Source organism: Calliopsis andreniformis, chromosome 9, assembly GCF_051401765.1.
Source record: "Calliopsis andreniformis isolate RMS-2024a chromosome 9, iyCalAndr_principal, whole genome shotgun sequence".
Classification (NCBI taxonomy): Eukaryota; Metazoa; Arthropoda; class Insecta; order Hymenoptera; family Andrenidae; genus Calliopsis; species Calliopsis andreniformis.
Window position 1 is genome coordinate 128,706 of NC_135070.1, and position 19,039 is coordinate 147,744.

General features: G+C 36.0%; 1 protein-coding gene across 20 annotated transcripts in view; it reads right to left on the reverse strand.

The window, feature by feature from the left end:
* Phcl-1 (pH-sensitive chloride channel 1) overlaps positions 1 to 19,039 on the reverse strand; it is a 281,119-nt gene that overhangs the window by 30,041 nt on the left and 232,039 nt on the right. For 18 of the 20 annotated variants that reach the window (XM_076385170.1, XM_076385172.1, XM_076385169.1 and 15 more), the window contains one exon: positions 15,098 to 15,312. In XM_076385170.1, the coding sequence (XP_076241285.1) occupies positions 15,098 to 15,312 (215 nt within the window). Of the gene's footprint in view, positions 1 to 2,717; positions 2,990 to 15,097; positions 15,313 to 19,039 lie in introns of all 20 variants that reach the window. The other 2 variants (XR_013002622.1, XR_013002621.1) reach the window with 2 other exon arrangements.

Here is a 19,039-nt window from a genome sequence, read left to right on the forward strand (position 1 = left end):
AATAGTTATGGCAAATTGTTGGCAATATCTACACACAAAAATATATCATCCGCTATGATTAGAAAATCTTAAGCATATCATTAAAAAATTAAAAGCAACAAGTGTATAACATCTTTTTATTCATGACTGTATCGATACTGTTTTTTGTTCTAAAATTCGCAGTTCGAATTCCATCGAAATTCCTCTTTTATGCACAAACGATGGACTTCGAGTGACTTCGAATCGCTTTATGACTATTTGGCTCTCGAAAGTATACGTACAAGAATATTCGATAATTATTTACAATATATTTATAAGGACAACATTTTAAATAACTTTTTCCTAAACATGTACCCGCCGCGCAAATATATTCGATATTCAATGTATATAAAATATATTTTGTTGCTTACAACATATTACGTAGTAATAGAGCTTAACGCAAATTAATTCAGATCCGTCTTTTGCGAGAAGTTGACTAAGCAAAGGAATGCGGGTCTGATTAGCGTATAGATCCCAACTACAGTTCAGAAGACCTAACACATCGACCTGCCGACACACGTATTGTTCGTATTGGCTGAAAAATGTGACGAAGATTGAAAACGAATCGTGCTGAGAGAGTGAGACAGATGATACTCCTGACCCTTGTGCCATCCCGCTAGTCAAATTTCTCGCGAACACACAGTACATTTCATGACTATGCAATTCGGATTTCAACGAAATGTTCATTTCATACTTTCCATGATGATGTTTTCATACGTTTTATGGGTTAGAGGTATTTCAATATTCTCCTAATTAGGAAAGAAAGACGGATCAGAGTTGGTCTGGGCTATGCTCTATTACAGGATGGGGGAGCAGGGGGAGAGGCAGAGGAGAGTCCTTCCACTACCTATACGTTGAAGTGGAAACAGAAAATAACATTCGTATCGAATACATTTGTATCGAATATATTTTTGCATATATCTCGGAAATTAAAACCGAAAGTCGCTTACACGTATAGGGAAAAGCTGTTCAGAATGTTGACCTTGATAATGTATTTCAAGATTAGCAAAATTTACTATATTTCGAATTCGTATACCTCGAACTCGTATACCTCGTAATTGTAAAAAGGACTAACAACTAAATTCATTCAAGATCCACAATGAAGCAAATCGAATGCCCACCCGTACGACTGAATCGTCAGAATTTGCGCACCTAAAGCTTGAATGCTGACGCTACTCTTCCTTACGATGCCTCCTTTAATTCTTGAAGAATAAACAAGTAAACTAGTTTGCGGAAGTCGAAACTCAATATACTGATAGAAGACTCGATTATTAAATGTCACAGTCTTGTTCTTGGTATAGTGAAACTTTTCTTTTGAACGACTCTCTCTCTTTCTCTCAACAGATCGTACATGCAAAGAACATAAAACACAGTGAACAGAATGCCAGTTTATTTTTCTCTAGTGATTTGAGAACGAACATGGAGACGGTTTCTTTATAATCATTAGCATTGTGCTAATTTATGAATATAACTAGAGTCAAACAGACCACATATTTCAACACAAGTTGAAGTCCAAATTTATAATTTTTGAAAGTAAAGATATTACAGATATCTTCCTTAATTATTTTTCTAATTATTTAATTTTTGTGGAATCTCTATAGAATTATTTCTGAACTATTAAACTCTTCATTTTATCGTTTTCAAAGCCCTTTGGACATAAAAAAAAGCAATCGTGCGACTCCCGCGCAGACTGCGCGGTAAAGTAGAAAGGTTTTGGTGTGACAGTGAATCAGTACCGTAGAAAGAAAAAACAGTTTAGTCGAATGAAATTCCTAAAGATAAAAAAACAAAGAACAGAGAAGATCGTAGAGAGATAAAGAGTGGACAAACAGAGAGTAAAACTGCCGGGGAGACATGCAAATACTGCAGCCTCGGTCCAGTGCGATGGTAGCATGAGAAATTCTCGGGTTACGCTCGACTAGTCACTTCATTCCCAGAGAGAACAATCGGTAGTGATCGATCCCTCGATTCCCCCAAGAAAACTCGCACACTGTTTTGAACATTGTCACGCGAGTGTGTCACACTGAAATTGTTGAGGAAAAAATCGTGAGACCTTTCATCTCTTCTTTTGCGGGCGAACGAAAGAGACAATCAAAAAATGAAACTATACAGACATAGGCATAGAGTCTCAAAGGATGCAGCGACTGTTTAGTAACAAACCATACCCAAACCGTGTCTGTGCAATGTCCACGACAACAAAATTTCGCGCGTGCACGATGCGAACGCGACAAGAATCGGGTAATTTCAGCGATTACTCGAAGTTACGCGGGAAACAAGTGCAGACGGCTCTATGATCATCAACGCTGCGTTTTCTCTGCGGAAAGAAGGTGAGCGATGGTACAGTGAAGATGAATTTTATCGAGGGTTCGCCTTTAAACGCATTTCTTTCGCCCGAAGAATCCACGTCTACGCGTTTACTTATATAAAATAACAGAACTGGTCTCTGGATATATAGCTTCATTCTTCTCTACTATCGCTAAGAAATAGACATAATATATTTAGTAGATATATTAAGGAAAACTCAGATCTTACGTCCCGATTTTTCTGCTATTCTTTCGAAGCAAAAATCAATACCTTAATCCGTGTGTGTAATATAACATAGCGTAATATCCCTGAACCATAACGATAGTGATGGAGTAGTAGAGGCTCTCTAAATTCCAGAGCTCAGCTCGTGTCTTCCGACATTTCTAAGCTCCTACCTGGCCAGTAACAATTTATCGAAGGCAATCGGTTTCCTCGCGAGCGATGACGTGCCTAGGAATCGACGAGAGTTCCGGGGATTACGGGTGAAGTAGAAATGCATTAGCGTAGAAATATCTCGACGGAAGTGGGTAAACCTCTTTTTCTCGTGGACATCTTTCTGACGTTCGACGCTTTTAAAGCTCGAGATGGGGGAGCGATTTGTTTCTGGCTCGACTTCGCGACCAGTTTGCTCACCTCTACCTCACGCATGAACCAAAGAACATGAAACCTTGATATTACACACAAACAGATGTTTGAGCAGTCTTTAAAAGAACACACTCGGTGTCGGATAATTGTGTCGGTGAAATGAAAGGCATTGTGATCAACTAATGTGAGTGTAAAATGTCGTTCTGCTACGGTAAAAGGAACGTGCGCCGGGAACGTCTCTACTCGAGGATCTTAATTCTCCTGGTTTCCATACGTGTAGAAACGTAAACGGCACGTGGCTCTTCGCCGTCCGTGGAAAGATGTTCCTTCTTATCCGAAGCATCGTCAAGAAGATACTCTTGTTCCACTTTGAATCGTTCGCATCCACGGTATCCCGAGCACAAGAGTATTCCTCCATCTGTTTCTTTTCGATAGTTTCGTGCTACTTAAAATGGAAACTTGGGAAATATATGCATAGCAACCGGAAACGTTCGCGATTGGCCTGTTTCAGTATGTTCCATGAATAGAAACCAAATAAAAATACTATATGCATAAATGTGTATCTACAATCTACAGCGCTAGGTGGAGATCGCTGAGAATAGAGTTTATAAGTTATAGCATTGTAGAATTATTGTAATGTTACTTACTTCCAAATATTCCAATAATACATGTTCAAATTTTCAAACTTTACAGAATAATTTGAAAATTTCTCTTTACTAAGAATGGCTGAACTTTACTTTGACACATACCAAATTATTGACTTTCTCTCGTATATTTTTATTATACATAGTCTTCGACAAGTTGAGTCCAAAAATATCACCCTTAAGAGGATATGGTAGAGAGGTGACATTACCGACAAAATTTGGGGAAAATATGGGTTTACGGGAGCTAAGTTTTCGTCCTTATATGATAAATATAAGGAGTCCCTTCGGTGGGATCCTCAGAGAGTTGTATGAAATTTTAAAGGATTAATCTAGAAATTAAACGATGACATTTTGTGAAATATTTTGTGTTAATACATATTTTCCAGTAACAATATAAAAAAATTTGTACGTAGACTGTAGCAGGACGCGTGAAACAACCGAAAAGGTATACATAAAATAATGACATTAGTACCGCTTATTCTTCCATATATGTACATATGTATGATGCCTGGTGGTAGTCAAGAACATACATATTGGACAAATTTTTTAATTCAATTTTCCCAAACACTAAACATCTTATAAAAAAAGTATGTTCCTCACCTTCAGCTTATTTTTATATGTAGAATCACCAACTTCGTAACACACATTCTACCACATCCTATATATGGAAAAGTTTACAATATCTTCAAAGCAAGCGGATGGGTAGTTGTAGATAATAGTTTTATTGTAAATGACACGTCCCAGGTTCGATACCAAATATGGAAAGAACTTTTTCTCTTCCTTTAAGTATCTAAATTACATATAGAAGTATTTTACAAATACTGTAATTTTGTTATACAAATTTTCGTTTATAAATACATATCTAACACATAGGGACATACATTTGACCATTTTTCTGTTTTTTTCTTTGTATTCTATCGAGGGATTTCTACTGCCTAGGACTTAGACGCAGCGTCGAAACACTCATGTCCGTGCTATGTGACATGTTGCACATATGCACATATGACCAATGTGAACATATTATATTACTTGATTTGAAATATCCTATCAAGCTTCAAGTGAAGTTGACGTCTTTTCAATTTTTCCTTGCCTTGAAATACACATTGATTAATGTATACCATGGTGTATACTGCACCATGCAAGACAAATTTCAAACAAATCGACGAACATGTGAATGTCAAGCTGCGTATACACCAGACAACATTTCACGAGCACTGTTCGCATACATTAGCATACAATGTTTGCAAGCAGTTCGTAAACTTTCTATAAACACTACGCAATTTTTTTGCGAACATTGTTTGTAACAATATATTGCGAACAAATTTGTGCACAAACAGTTCACTATTAGTTCAAGAACAGTTTCGCATGCTATATCTATGGTATATCAACTGCTTAATTTATTGTTTGATCGTCGTTTGATCACTACGTGCATGGGAGCAGTCAAAAGCGTTGTAACCATTTATAATTATGAGCACTCAAGAACAATTATTAGCTTATGCTAGTTTTTTGGTAATCCGTTTATTAACGGAAAAAAAGAAAACTAAACAGCGCTGGTGGCAAAAAAAAATTATTTCTAAACCGCCAAAGATATAGTGGTACAGACCTGCTTGCGGATTTAAGATTGGAAGATCAAAGTGGTTTTAGAAATTTCTGTCGAATATCAGTAACAAAATTTGAAACAGTTTTGACATTAGTAGGGTCAACTATAGCAAAACAGGATACCAATTACAGAGCGGTAATACAATAATTATAAAGGACCCTACAGCATTATATTGCTTGGAATCGCTGATGCAAATTACTTCTTCCTATATGTAAACGTTGGCTGTCAAGGTCGCATTTCAGACGGAGACGTGTGGAAAAATTGTAAATTTTCATCTGCATTAACCAATGGAAAGCTTAATTTACCACTAAAAAATGCATTGCCAAGAAGATCAGAAGAAGTCCCATATGTATTTGCAGCTGACAACGCATTTCCGTTGCAAAATAATATAATGAAACCTTATGCTGGAAATCATAAAAGCGGTTTCAAAAGACGTATTTTCAACTATAGACTTAGCAGAGTCAGAAGAATTATAGAAAATACGTTTGGAATCTTGTCAGTAGTATTTCGTGTGCTACGAGAACCTTTATTACTAAACCCAGATATTGCAACAAAAGTTGTGGTGTCATGCACCTACTTGCATATTTCATTAGAAATATGCTTCATTTCATTACTTTCCTCCTGGTTCACTGGATTCAGAAATAAATGAAGAAATCATTGAAGGTAGTTGGAGGCGAGAAAATACTAGTTTAACGTCCTTCATACCATTCGAAAGAACGGGACGAAGATCAGCTCGAAATGCGAATTACATTCGCGATGAATTTTGTGAATATTTTTCTTCTGAACGGGAATCAGTACCATAGTAGAATTTTCAATAAATAATTATTATAAATATTGATAGAGCTCGTACGATTTTTAAAGATTTTATGCATTTTTCCTCCCTCAAATTTTATCCTACCTGTGTACATATATTATACATATACAGTCTGTTCAACAAGAAAGGAACCGGCAATTTTCCAAGAAAAATAAAAGATATCTCTCTCTCTCTTGTCCTCAGTGCCACTGCAGCGTCTATGGGCTACGATGCAATTACCTATTCATAGTAGTATCGTTCGAAACATTGTAGTAGGCTGATGTTCGTCGAAATAAGTACTGCATACGCGAAACGATTTGAGGTGGTCTTCCTGTGCACACACCCAAAAGGACCAAAATTATCTTATGTCGCTGCTGCTAAGGTCATGAAAAGGTCGAAGAAATTCGTTGTGAAGTGGGTGACGCAATACAAATCGTTGAAACACGTCGATGACCTTCCAAATCGAAGAAAGACGAGAGCGACGACAAGCAAGGAGGACAAAACGATCTTGCAGCTGTTTGAAAGTAACCCCACTCTCCGACTGCGCGAAGCCACAGTTAAACTGGCTAGAAAAGGAATCAACGTCAGCATAAATACGATCAAACAGCGTTTGTACGAGGCAAAGGTGTTATACCGTTCTACAAGCTCGAAACCCTTGCTTTCAGAAGCCCACATGCAGAAACGCATGAGCTGGGCAACCGAAAATATCGATCATAATTGGTCGAATGTAATTTTTTCCGATGAAGCGACCTTCTGGGCGTGGGTTCCGGTGAAGCGTGCTTGCTCCATCCGCGGTAGATTCTGTCATGCAGCACAGTATCAAACAGCCAGTAAAAGTGAATGTCTGGGGATGCTTCTCGGAACGCTTCTCTTCACCGAGAATTTAAATGCACAGAAGATGGTAAAAATTTACAAGCATGGCCTCATCTGATCAGCCAACAAGATGTTTGGACCCAATAGCGAAGATTGAGTTTTACAAGAAAACAATGATCCAAAACATCGTAGTATATTCTGCAAAGCCTGGAAGGAGGAAAATGGTATCATTACGATGGATTGGCCCTCCCAATCTCCCGATGCCAACCTCATCGAAAATGTGTGAGACATCATGAAGGCCAAGCTTACGGGAAAGCCTATTTACAATTTGAAGCAGCTTTCAAGGGTTATTCGAAAACTTTAGCGCTCTCTTTCCACGGATTACACTAAAAAACTAGTTGAAAGTATGCCCCGACGATGCCAGGCCATACTCGACAACGGTGACGACTTTAATATTTATTAATTAAAAGCGCCGTAGCATTTTTACTGTGCTTCCGTGTCAAAAAAATCAGAAATAAATATCTTGTATACTTTTCAGAAAATCGCGATTCCTTACTTGTTGAACAGACTGTATGTATACGTGTTATATACTGCAAGTTCACGAGCAGTTCGCAAACAGCTTGCAATTATTTTGATTTGGTTTCTATGTACGATCGGCAATTTATTATCTTTCATGTCATTACACCACTTTCTGAGTTCATGAGCAGTTCATGAACAGAAAAATAATCATATACATACAACATAAAATTTAAAATAAAATTGATGGTAAATAATATAAAGATATTTAGTTAATCAACAGCATATAATTGTAGAAATGGAATGGTCACATGAAAATATATAAGAACTTATTCAAATGTTCGAAAATGAACCAATACTATGGAACGTAAAGTTGCTAGAGTATACAGAGAAAAATAAGAAACACGATGCATGGAAGAGAATTGCCACACAAATAGGAAAGAATAGATATGAAGTGAAGAGAAAAATTAAAGTACAGTCAACCCTCCTATAACGCGGTACTCTCAGAACGCGGTTTCCATATAACGCGAAGCTGAAAATGCGACAGCCCTCCTATAACACGATACTCTTACAGCGCGGTTTCCATATAACGCGAAGCTGAAAATGCGACAGCCCTCCTATAACACGATACTCTTACAGCGCGGTTTCCGTCAACAGCATCCCATAAGTTCCTTCCGCGTAGCCTAAGAATGTTTAGCCTATGTTTAGTTCGTTAGGGCCTATTTGAATTATAAGGGAACAGATGGCGCCAGTTTCATGTAGGTCCAGGCAGTCGGATCGCGACATAGTAACTAGATATGTTTATATAAAGATTATCTCCGGCTTATCTGATAGCCGTCTACGACATCGTTTTTAGTCTTATCAGAGCTCTTTCACAGTGTACACGTTTTGTTGGTGACCAAGTCTTTCTAAAAATTTTTCTGCACCGTCCGTTCGTTCAGCTTTTTGCTGCTTAATTTGTGGTTTATAATTGGACAACATTACACAATACTGTAAGTAATATTCTTCATTTGTTCTAATATAATAATAATAAAGTAATTATTAACCCTAGATTTGCATCATGTCAAACACGAAAGAAACAAGGAAAGGGTTAAAAAGAAAGTTTATATCTCTTGAAGATAAAATCGAAATTCTAAATCGTTTAGAAGGTGGGGAAAATCTATCGTCGGTTGCAAAATCAACCAAGTTGAATGAATCTACAATTCGAACCCTAAAGAAAAATGCAGACAATATAAGGAAAACTGTGGCAGATGGCTGTCCGTTAGGTGCGAAACGTGTCACTCGCACACGAAATTCTAATATGGTTAAAATGGAACGGGCGTTAATGATCTGGTTGGAAGACTGTATAGCCAAAAAGATTCCTATCAGTGGAAATCTTATCAAGCAGAAAGCACTTAAAATCTATGAACATTTAAGGAATATTGGGCATTCTTCTGCAGAGCTAGAAAATCATTCGTTTGTCGCGAGTAAAGGGTGATTTGAAAAACTAAAAAAAAGGTACTCATTACACAATATTAAGTTTCAAGGAGAACAGGCCTCAGCAGATGCTGAGGCTGCCGAGAATTATAAGCTGGAATTATCTGGAATTATCAATGAAGGAGGCTATTCACCTCATCAGATTTTTAACGCCGATGAGACGGCATTATATTGGAAAAAACTACCATCAAGGACCTTCATTTTGAAAAATCAAAGGCGTGCTCAGGGGTTTAAACCTTCAAAAGAACGTGTCACCCTTCATATGTGCAGCAATCTATCAGGGAGCCTGATGATAAAACCTATGATAATAAATCGTTCTTCAACTCCCCGTGTTATGAAAAACATTAATAAGACCGAATTGCCTGTATTCTGGCGATCTAATAAGAAAGCTTGGATGACCCAAGATTTATTTAAGGATTGGTTTTATAATTGTTTTATCCCGGCAGTGGAAACCCATACGATGGAAAAAAATTTGTATTTCAAAGTTTTATTGGTTCTTGATAACGCTGGTTGCCACAACATACAACTGGATCATCCAAATGTAAAAATTGTCTTCCTTCCTCCTAACTGCACGTCATTAATACAACCTTTGGACCAAGGAGTCATTCAAACTTTAAAAATGTATTACACACGCCAAGTTTTCCAAACCATTTTCGACAGATTAGAAAGTAGTGAAAATAAAACCCTTACTCAAGTTTGGATGGAATTTTCTATTTTAGATTGTATTAGAACCGTGTCATCGGCTTGCGCGGAAATTAAACCATCAACGCTTAATGCGTGTTGGAAACCCCTTTTACCTGAAATGGTTCAAACAATACAAGATGATTCTACAATTTTACTCCCAGTTACAGAAATAGTAAACATTGCTTCTCGTTTAGGCGATGAAGAATTTACAACAAACCATCAGGATGTAAGAGAACTCGTACTCGGGGAAGAAACTTTAGATGAGGATGAACTGATAGATTTAATTGATGCACCCACCTCAAATCCATTGGTAAACGAAAATAAGGAAAACGAATGGGTGCCAAATGTCGATTTACAAGATGTGAAAAAAGGGCTAAATTTGGCTAAAGAATTAGAACTCCATTTCATTCAAACTGATCATTCAACGGTGCGTAGCGCAAAGTTTAAAAGAGAGTTAAGAAATTGCTTAGCTCCCTATAGAGAGGTTTTAGTGGAGTTAGAAAAAAAAGCTACAATCGAAAACCAATGTGAAGATGAGCCAAGTGAGAAAGACATTTTGCCTATTAAAAGAAGACGAGTTAGGCGACTCATATTATCTGACAGCGAGGATGAGTGTTGAAAGATTAAATTTTACAAAAGTCTTTCTTGTTTTTGTTGGAAAACAGTTTTTCAGTTTAGTTTTGGTATCATTTCTTTATATAAACTTTTCAATTCAATAAAAATAATTTATAATTTATCTTGTCCTTATTGGTCTCCATATAACGCGGTACGAATAATGTGATTTGTACTAATTCTGCGTTTCTTATAGCGCGGTTTCCATACAACGCGGTAGACGGTTTCCATAGAACGCGCTACGAATTAGCCTGGTTTGTACGGTTAAATCCGAGTTTCTTATAGCGCGGTTTCCATATAACGCGGTACGCACTCACCGCGTTATAGGAGGGTTGACTGTACTCTTAGCTCAGTGTAGAAGAGAAAAACAAAAAATTGAAAAGAAAAAAAAATCATGAATGGGAGCAGACGAAGTCGAATCATCTACATGGTTCGGTTTCAAATTCTTCTCATTTCTGCATGACAAGAATACGGTAAGGCCCACGGAAGATTCGATGAGAAATGAAACTGTAAGTAGCTATTATTTCTAATTATGTCTATTATTTATTTTTTTAATTTGTATAAAAGTATTATTATTTCGAATAACTTTAATTATTCGCGCGGCTTTAGTTTACTAGTTATTCATAAAAATATTTATTAATTGATTGAGTTTTACACGCAAGACAGTGTCCTTATATAAATAAAATTTATTTTAAAGATAATTCAATCACAAGAGTTGAATGAAAATAGAGAAGAAGAATGGGAAATTGAAGAGACTAAAATGGAAAATTTGTCAAATTGTCAGCAAAATAAGAAAAAAAGAAAAGTAGAAGATCCCCGAATTAGTGAAGCGTACAAAATACTATATGAAGCGCAAATGAGAATCGGTGAATTTATAAGACTTTCATGAAACACATTCCCTTGAATACAATTTATCGAATTTGACCAGTAACAGTTCAAACTTATCAGAATATTTAAACGATTTTACAGATTAAATAAATATATAATAAGTATTAAATTAAAAATTACTTTAAAATATGTATCAAATAATAATAATATTGTATTTTCTTGCTGTTCTTGTGTTAAAAATATGATTAAAATTTATGTGTTGTGACTTTTGTGTTACTACTTTTTAACTTTGAATTTCGAATTTTGACGATTTTTGTTGCTTTTCATTGTTGTTATTTTTTATTTTGTTTTTATTATAGATTTTTGTGTTTTTGTTTGTCTTTACATTTTATTCTTAATCATTTCTTGACTAACTTCTTACGTCCCTTCGATTTTTCTGAAGATCGTTTTTTGTCATACGAGGATATTTAGTCTTCAATTATTCAGTCACTTATTGATTCGTATTTTCAACTATAGATGATTTTACAGAGCCAAGAGAATTATAGAAAATACGTTTGGAATCTTGCCTGAATCCTGGTTCATGTAATTATCCCACTATTTTGTAACACCCTGTATATATGTTCCTTTTGTACACGATTATTATCGCTCCGGACGCGAAGTTTTGACAAGCTGTTTACAAGAATAGCAAACAATAATAACTTGGAAAACAATAAACTATCAATCGTACTTGGAACTCGAAATGTCTGTGAGCTGTTTACGAAACATTTCTGAATTTCCAGTATATAACACATACATATAGTATATATGTATATATACAAGTAAAATAGCATTTGAGAAATGATTCTTGGCTTCACAATAATATAAAAATCACGTCATCATAAACATAATTTTACTGAAATAGTAGCAGAATCTTAGTGATGCAAAATCATATAAAATTTACCCATCTTTTAATCAAAAACAGCTGTAAATACTAATTAGTTATAAACCATGTTTGCAGGGGGATTGCGTAGTGTTCATAAAATGTTCCTGAACAATGTTCGTGCATTGTTTACCGATGAAGACGTATAGTGTAACAGCATGTTACGTGAAGTATTTAAGAAACGTATGCGAACAGGTACTCGAACAAATGATTTCTACGAAATTCAACTGTTATACTGTTCGTGAACAGTTTGCGAACTCTGGTGTAAACACAGCTTCAAGGAAGTTGTCGAAAGTGCATGTCTTGTTTGAAAAATACATAACCAAATAATCTGGATGCGCCACCTCTTCCGACGCTATTTTTATCATTTTTGCCTGACAACTTGAAATCAAGGTACTTTTGAATTCGAACTACTTGAATTCAAGTAATTTGACTTGTGTGAACACAAGCTTGACATCGGGCTCCTTGAATACAAGTCGCTTGAATTCAAGTAACTTCTGAACAAGGCTTCAGACACGTTATTTGAACTCTTTGTAAATACATGCACATGTACACGTACATGTATATGCGCAATACGTACTTATTGTTGAGAAAAGTTTAAATATATTTATTAGATACGTATTTATGAATGAAAATTTGTACAAAACAACTGCAATATTTGTGAAATAATGCTATATGCAATCTAAATATTTTAAAAAGACAAAAAGGTCACTTGGAAAGAAATCATCATTTTCAGTTACCCAACAGCGTTCAGTGAGAATATCATTACTAATTTCTAAAGATATGTATGTAAACTTGTTTTAATTGTTCATAAAAGAATCCAGGATCTCGAAAAATATGTATATACTATACATTATTTCATCGGAAATTCCGTACATGTAATGGTACAACTGAACTGAATAGTCAACAGCAACTACCAGAACTCTGAAGCAAATTGGATGAAAGTTTACTGAGTTATTGTTAGCTTTTAGCATCTAGAGCGTAGATTATAGAACTACATTATTATCGCGATGAATGTAAAACAGATGTTTTTCCAAATACTTGTCTCAAATATTCTTAATTTTAGATGTATTTAATTTTGCATAAAAATAAAATAATATATATTCCCTATAATTAATTTATTATAATGGGGCTCTAAACATTTGTAAGGTTTCGGGTCTCTTAAAGAGTAGATCTGTCACCGCTCTCTTCTAACACATCGAAAACTGAAAATATTTTTGACAAGTGAAAAAGATCGTGTGTTGCTCATGTCGTATATCGGCAACTTGAATAGTTAAATCTCAGCGTTTTCAGAACGAGAGAGAGTCACATCTGCCTTCTATCTCGATTTTTTGCAGCTGTTCAATAACTACTTTACTTCCTTAACTCTAAGAATTCATTCGTTAAAAAGTTATGTATATGTGACTTTAACACTACATAGACTTCTATTCGTATTTCGCCCAATCTGTGTAGTTGCTGGCTATAAACAAATCATAGAGTGAGCACAGAAACATGTAAATAGTTCTTAGAACGTTAGTTTTGTCAGCTACATAGCAAGACTATAGTGTTAGTCGATAATATCCATATATATATGTATATATATATACATATATATACATACATATATACATATATATGTATATATGGATATATATATATTTATTGATGGAAATTGCAGTGTGATCGGTATTATGTCGTTTCGTCTTTGATTTAAATTACCTTCGTCCACTGACTCAACTTACAATTAGACTCACTGGATCGTTTATGAGGTGTTGAGCCCTCTGGGGGATGTTTTATATTTTATTACGCATTCCGTAGATCCGAAGCACAAGCGTAACACACATCAACATGGCGGTCCATCCAACCCGTAAAATAAAAAAAATTATAAATATTCTATCAGATTATACAGAGTTAGTTTGGACTGAGATTTTTAAATAAAAACTACCTAATTGTAATTATTTCTAATTTTACGCACACTTCTGTGCTTGCAATAAAATTGACTTAATGTTGTCGCTAATGTAAATAATCTGCCAAAATTATCCATTTCACTAACAAGGGAAGTTCGGTGAGTGTTAATCGCCGATTTTAATGAAATTTTGTACAATTATTCTGTGGTGCTACCTAAGACTTTTGCCGTACAAAATAGCTGCCCATACGCACCTTTAAGGGAGAAACTACACCTTTAATCCAAGTCGCCCTTTTCATTATCAGTGCTTATAGCTCACAAAGTATAAGCGCTATAAAAAAACAACAAAAACATACAAAAGTTTTACTGTTTTTCAAGACCTATAAGATGGCTTTAAAAAAATTTTGAAGAAACGGGGGTAAAATTGAATTTTTATAAACAATTCGATTTTTCACAATTTTTTTAAAGCCATCTTATAGGTCTTGTAAAACAGTAAAACTTTTGTATGCAACATTTTTTTATAACGCTCATACTTTGTGAGCTATAAGCACCGAAATGAAAAGGGCGACTTGGATTAAAGGGGTAGTCTCTCCCTTAAAGGTGCGTATGGACAGCTACTTTATACGGCAAAACTCTTAGGTAGGACCATAGAGTAATTGTACAAAGTTTCATTAAAATCAGCGATTAACACTCACCGAACTTTCCTTGTAAGTATAAGTAACACCAGTCATTCAGGTAGGTCAATATGGTGTCGTCGTAATCTGTCAAATACGTCAAAAATAGTAACTTTTACATCTGCATAACTTTTCAACGGATGAGTTCCTAGAGCTAAGAGTGTTATTTTTGGACTCAATACGTCGAATACTATAAGAATACATAAAAAAAAGTCAATTCTTTTGTGAACGCTAAAGCAAAATTTTAATAAAAAAATAATTGCACTCAAATTTACATGGGTTTACTTTTCATTCGGAGAAAATACTGACAGTTCAGTTACGGGTCTCTGAGTAAGTCCGTATATTCCTTTTAGCGTGAAGAAAAATGTGAGCGTGAGATTCACAGAAAAAAAAGAGGTAGAAACAGCCAACAAAACGAACCAAAAATTTAGGAAAATTATCAAATAAACAAAAATCATAAGTACTAGAAAGAACGGACACGAAGAACAGAACTGTCACGGCGGGCACAGAACAGAAGAAGCGAAAATCCAAGGAAGAATCCACGAAAAACCGGAAAGAAATATAGGGTAACGATAGCACTGGTAGAGTCATAACCAGGAGGAGTTGGGAGATTGGCAAACAGCGGGTAGAGGGCAGAATAATAGAGAGGTAAAAAATGCAAATATATAGGTAGACAGATAAATGGATAGATAGGTGTAGGGATAAAGAGAAATACGTATGCTGTCGTGGTGGTGTCGCAAAAGTACCTGGGTGACGGGATTCTCGCCAGGACGGTAGACAACGTTGTGCATCGGCCGCTTCCGACCGACATAGTTCACGCAGACGAACTCGAGGAGACTGGCGTAGATGAAGCACATACATACGCCGTCCCACACGTTCATGGCAGTCAGATTCGATACGACGGGCAACGTCGACCGGAAACCATTCGACGTTGTGAAGAAGTTAAGCATCGTCGTCACGCCTGTCAACAGACAGTAACAATATTAATGCTTTCGTATGCTATATATCCACAAACTGTCAGAAGTATACGGAGTGACAGATGCAGCACGCGATAACATATACTGCGTTCACTGAGAGAACGCAGTCGTTTCACGCAGATGGCTTCCATTGCCCCGACTGACTTTTCCACTGAGATTGGTGAAGGATTCAAGAGCCTAAAAGGACACGCCTTGCTTCTTTCTACTCTGTATACCTAGTGTCCAAATGAAACAAATGTTTCTATCTATTAAGAAACAATATTTATTGAGATATCAATGTATAAGAATCCACAGCTTATTTGATTATAAAGAAACAGCAACGGTAGAACTGTTTCCTGGATTTCCTACAAAATGTTCGATGCGACCAGGTAGTTTATGACACGGGAAATCTAGGATCGTTTATGGTATTGCAACGCAGTAAGAATTCTGACTAGTACCAGTACGTTTTCGGTCGACAGAGACGATATTCAAGAAGATTTTTATTTGCTAACAGAGCCGCATTAATACTTTCGGAGAAAACTAAAATCTAAAAGAATATCGTTTGCTTGCTCAAAATTTCTTTCACACCGTTTATGCGCTAACACTTGAAGAAATGACTTTCTTTAGAAATGGTAGGACCTCCAAGGGCCCAACAAGGGGTTCATGGGTAGGGATGTGCTCGGGAGTGACAGAGCCAATAACTAATGAGCGTAGGCGTGAACTGCGCACAGGGTACGAAAACTCGTCAACCGACAACTGCGTTCTCCCAGTGAACGAAGTATAGATAGTTATTTTTATAAAGTTCATTTTCAGGATATCCATTTTGGATCTTTTGCTCCTTAAAATGTTTTGTTACGAAAAATATTTGAAAATATCTATATTTTGATTTATATTAATTCCGTAAATTTGTCGACAGGTGAAAGAGTCTATCAAAAATTGAATATTAGTATTGCATGAATAAGTTGCTCGATTTTTATAACAAGATATTACTAACAAGAAAACATCGCGAAGTGTAAATCTTCGATTTTTATGAAACTGGACAGGATTATAGAGTAGCCGAATATATACAAAACATTTTTTATATTGGTTCTAATTCATGTTTCAGGGATGAAAACAATTGCCGAAATTGAGGGTGGAAAACGTATTTGATTTATTATTTCGAAAACTATTGCGTGTAACGAAATAGTGTAAATGGAGCGATTACGTACTTTTGAACAACAAATCCACCTATGTAAGTAGTTTTTGAAAACATCAATATGTTTAAAAAATATATTAAAAAATAGTATATCTTTGTTGTTTTTACTGACTAAATGTTTACCGATATTTTCTCAAATTTGTACGTAAATACTATGATCCAAAACACAAAATATGGATAAAAAACAACTCTGAATGTTTACATTATAAACAAAATAATACCAATTGTTTATTCCGAAAGTTCATGGAATTGGTTATATAGCAATTTAAATTCAATTTGCAAAACACAATAATAACATATTTTATTTTTAAACAAAGTCACATTCAAAAACAATATGTGTACAAAAAATAATCCGACAGATCCGAACGTCCGACAAATCCGTTAGAGTTAACTATTCGAACGTTTTCAAGATTCTCCCTTCGTCGTTGATCAAACATCATCGACGTCGCCTCTTATTCATCCTCCAAGTCGCATATAGGAGGAAAACGAGAAAAGTGGGATTTAGAGTTGTCGAATTACAGCACGAGACACTTTCCTGATGAACCACGCCTACAAGTCTCACGGTTTCGTCCTGTCGACAGGACCTCCAAACCTTGCGTGCAGTTCTCAAGTCCCGGAAATCGGCCATAAATTCTAAGTCCCTCTTTTCTCGGCGTGTGGGCCTACGATGCGTCAATTGCCGTTAAGGGGATCTGGCTGGACAACGTTAAAAAAGAAAGTTCGTACCATTCTGTCGCCAGATCCAAGTGCTAAAGAAAATATACAATGCGTAGCAAATCGACTTCCTCAAAAACGACACTGTTCTATGTCGACCACATCGCAACCCACTTGAGTCCTTAACACCAATAGTACATAGACTACATTTTGTGTGAAATTGAGCCCTGAAACGAGTGGCTTTATGAAAGACATATGTCTCCAAAATTCAAAACAGCTCGAAACATTTTTTAATCAAGATTAATTGTTTCTATTACAAAACAATTTTAATCTATGGAAAGTTATACGAAAGTTAGAATTACTTAAAGTAAAAATTTAATAAAAAATAGAAAGCCGCCGCAAGATATGAACCAGGAAACCTGCAGGTATTGAATCCGTATTTCTTTGCACTCGACTACCAGATTTCCTTGTAAAGTCTAATTAAATCATGTTTATGTGAAACTGAGATGTTTAGATGAAATTCTCATTGTTTTCATACGGTAAATAATAGGTCTTAATGAGAAATAATTCATAAACGATAAGAGGCGCGAGCCTCTAGTATTACTATAAATTTTTATGAGGCTATACAAAAAAAATTATGCGCGTAGAACGTCGATTGGAGAACGTTGAGAAAAAACTTCCTAGTTTTTTTTTTATAGGAAAGTGTCCTATAGTTTATCTGAAACACAAAAAGGAAAAGGGATTCTTAATCGGCATGAACATGGCTATCTATGGAACTAGAATTATGGTTGTGTTTGTTACCGTTCTTGTTTTATTTAAATAATTCCATACGATTTTTGAAGGAAATTCTTCATTTTTTTTTCAAAAGGCTGCCATATTAACAATTCTTCATTTTTCTGAATTGTTCTAGGTCCATAGATAGCCATATTCATGTCAATTAAGAATCCCTTTTCCTTTTTGTGTTTCAGATAAACTAGAGACCACTTTCCATCAACGCTGGCAGAAGACGTTTTTTTCTCAACGTTCTACACACGCACAATTTTTTTATATAGCCTCATAAAAATTTATAGTAACACTTAAAAGTACAATTGTTACGTCCTAACTAGACGGCGGTCATCTCGAACGGCAGAGATCAACCTTAGGGGTTCTTGCTCTTTTAAAGTGCTGAAGCACACCTTGAGTAAACTTTCTCTTATAAATAATGTAAGGAGAGGGTGGAGAGTGAACTGTATCGCTTGTTTGGGTTTAACAATTGTAAATGTATTTGGCAGTTCGTTGTTTACATACCAACTCCTTCTTCTATGTTGGTGAGTATAAAGTCGCGGACGCCACCTCGCCTGTGTAGCCGGTCGCTGGTCGCTCGGGGTTGCTTCGCGTTGCTAGTTCCTTTGTCTCACGCACTTCCCTACTTTGTACTTCGCTGAGTTACTCTACGCGGTCAAGAGATGGCGGATTCGAACTGCGCGGAATTCTTAACTATTCCTTTCAACTCTTTACGCGATTTACCGTTGCTACGCGTTACGCCCTCACTGTTACGATGTTACAGTTCTCGCGTCGCGGCGATGGTCAGAGATTCGCTCTGATCTCGGGGTGGCTGAGCCTGATTTGAAGGACTCTAACGACTCTAAAAGACTCTCGATCGATTGGCTTGCCTGCTCTTTATAATATTCCTTTTGGGTCATTCTTCGTAATACCCAAAAGGAAAACGTCGGTTATACTCGCTCGCATAACAATGTTGTGAAATGCATCAGCATTTCTCGCTTATTGACAACGGGAAAGGGGACCAGGTGAAGGCCGGATGTAACACAATAAAACAACCTGCCAAGTTTCAAATAAATCCATCCAACAGTTTTTTTTATAAAAAAATCGCAAATATTACCTAC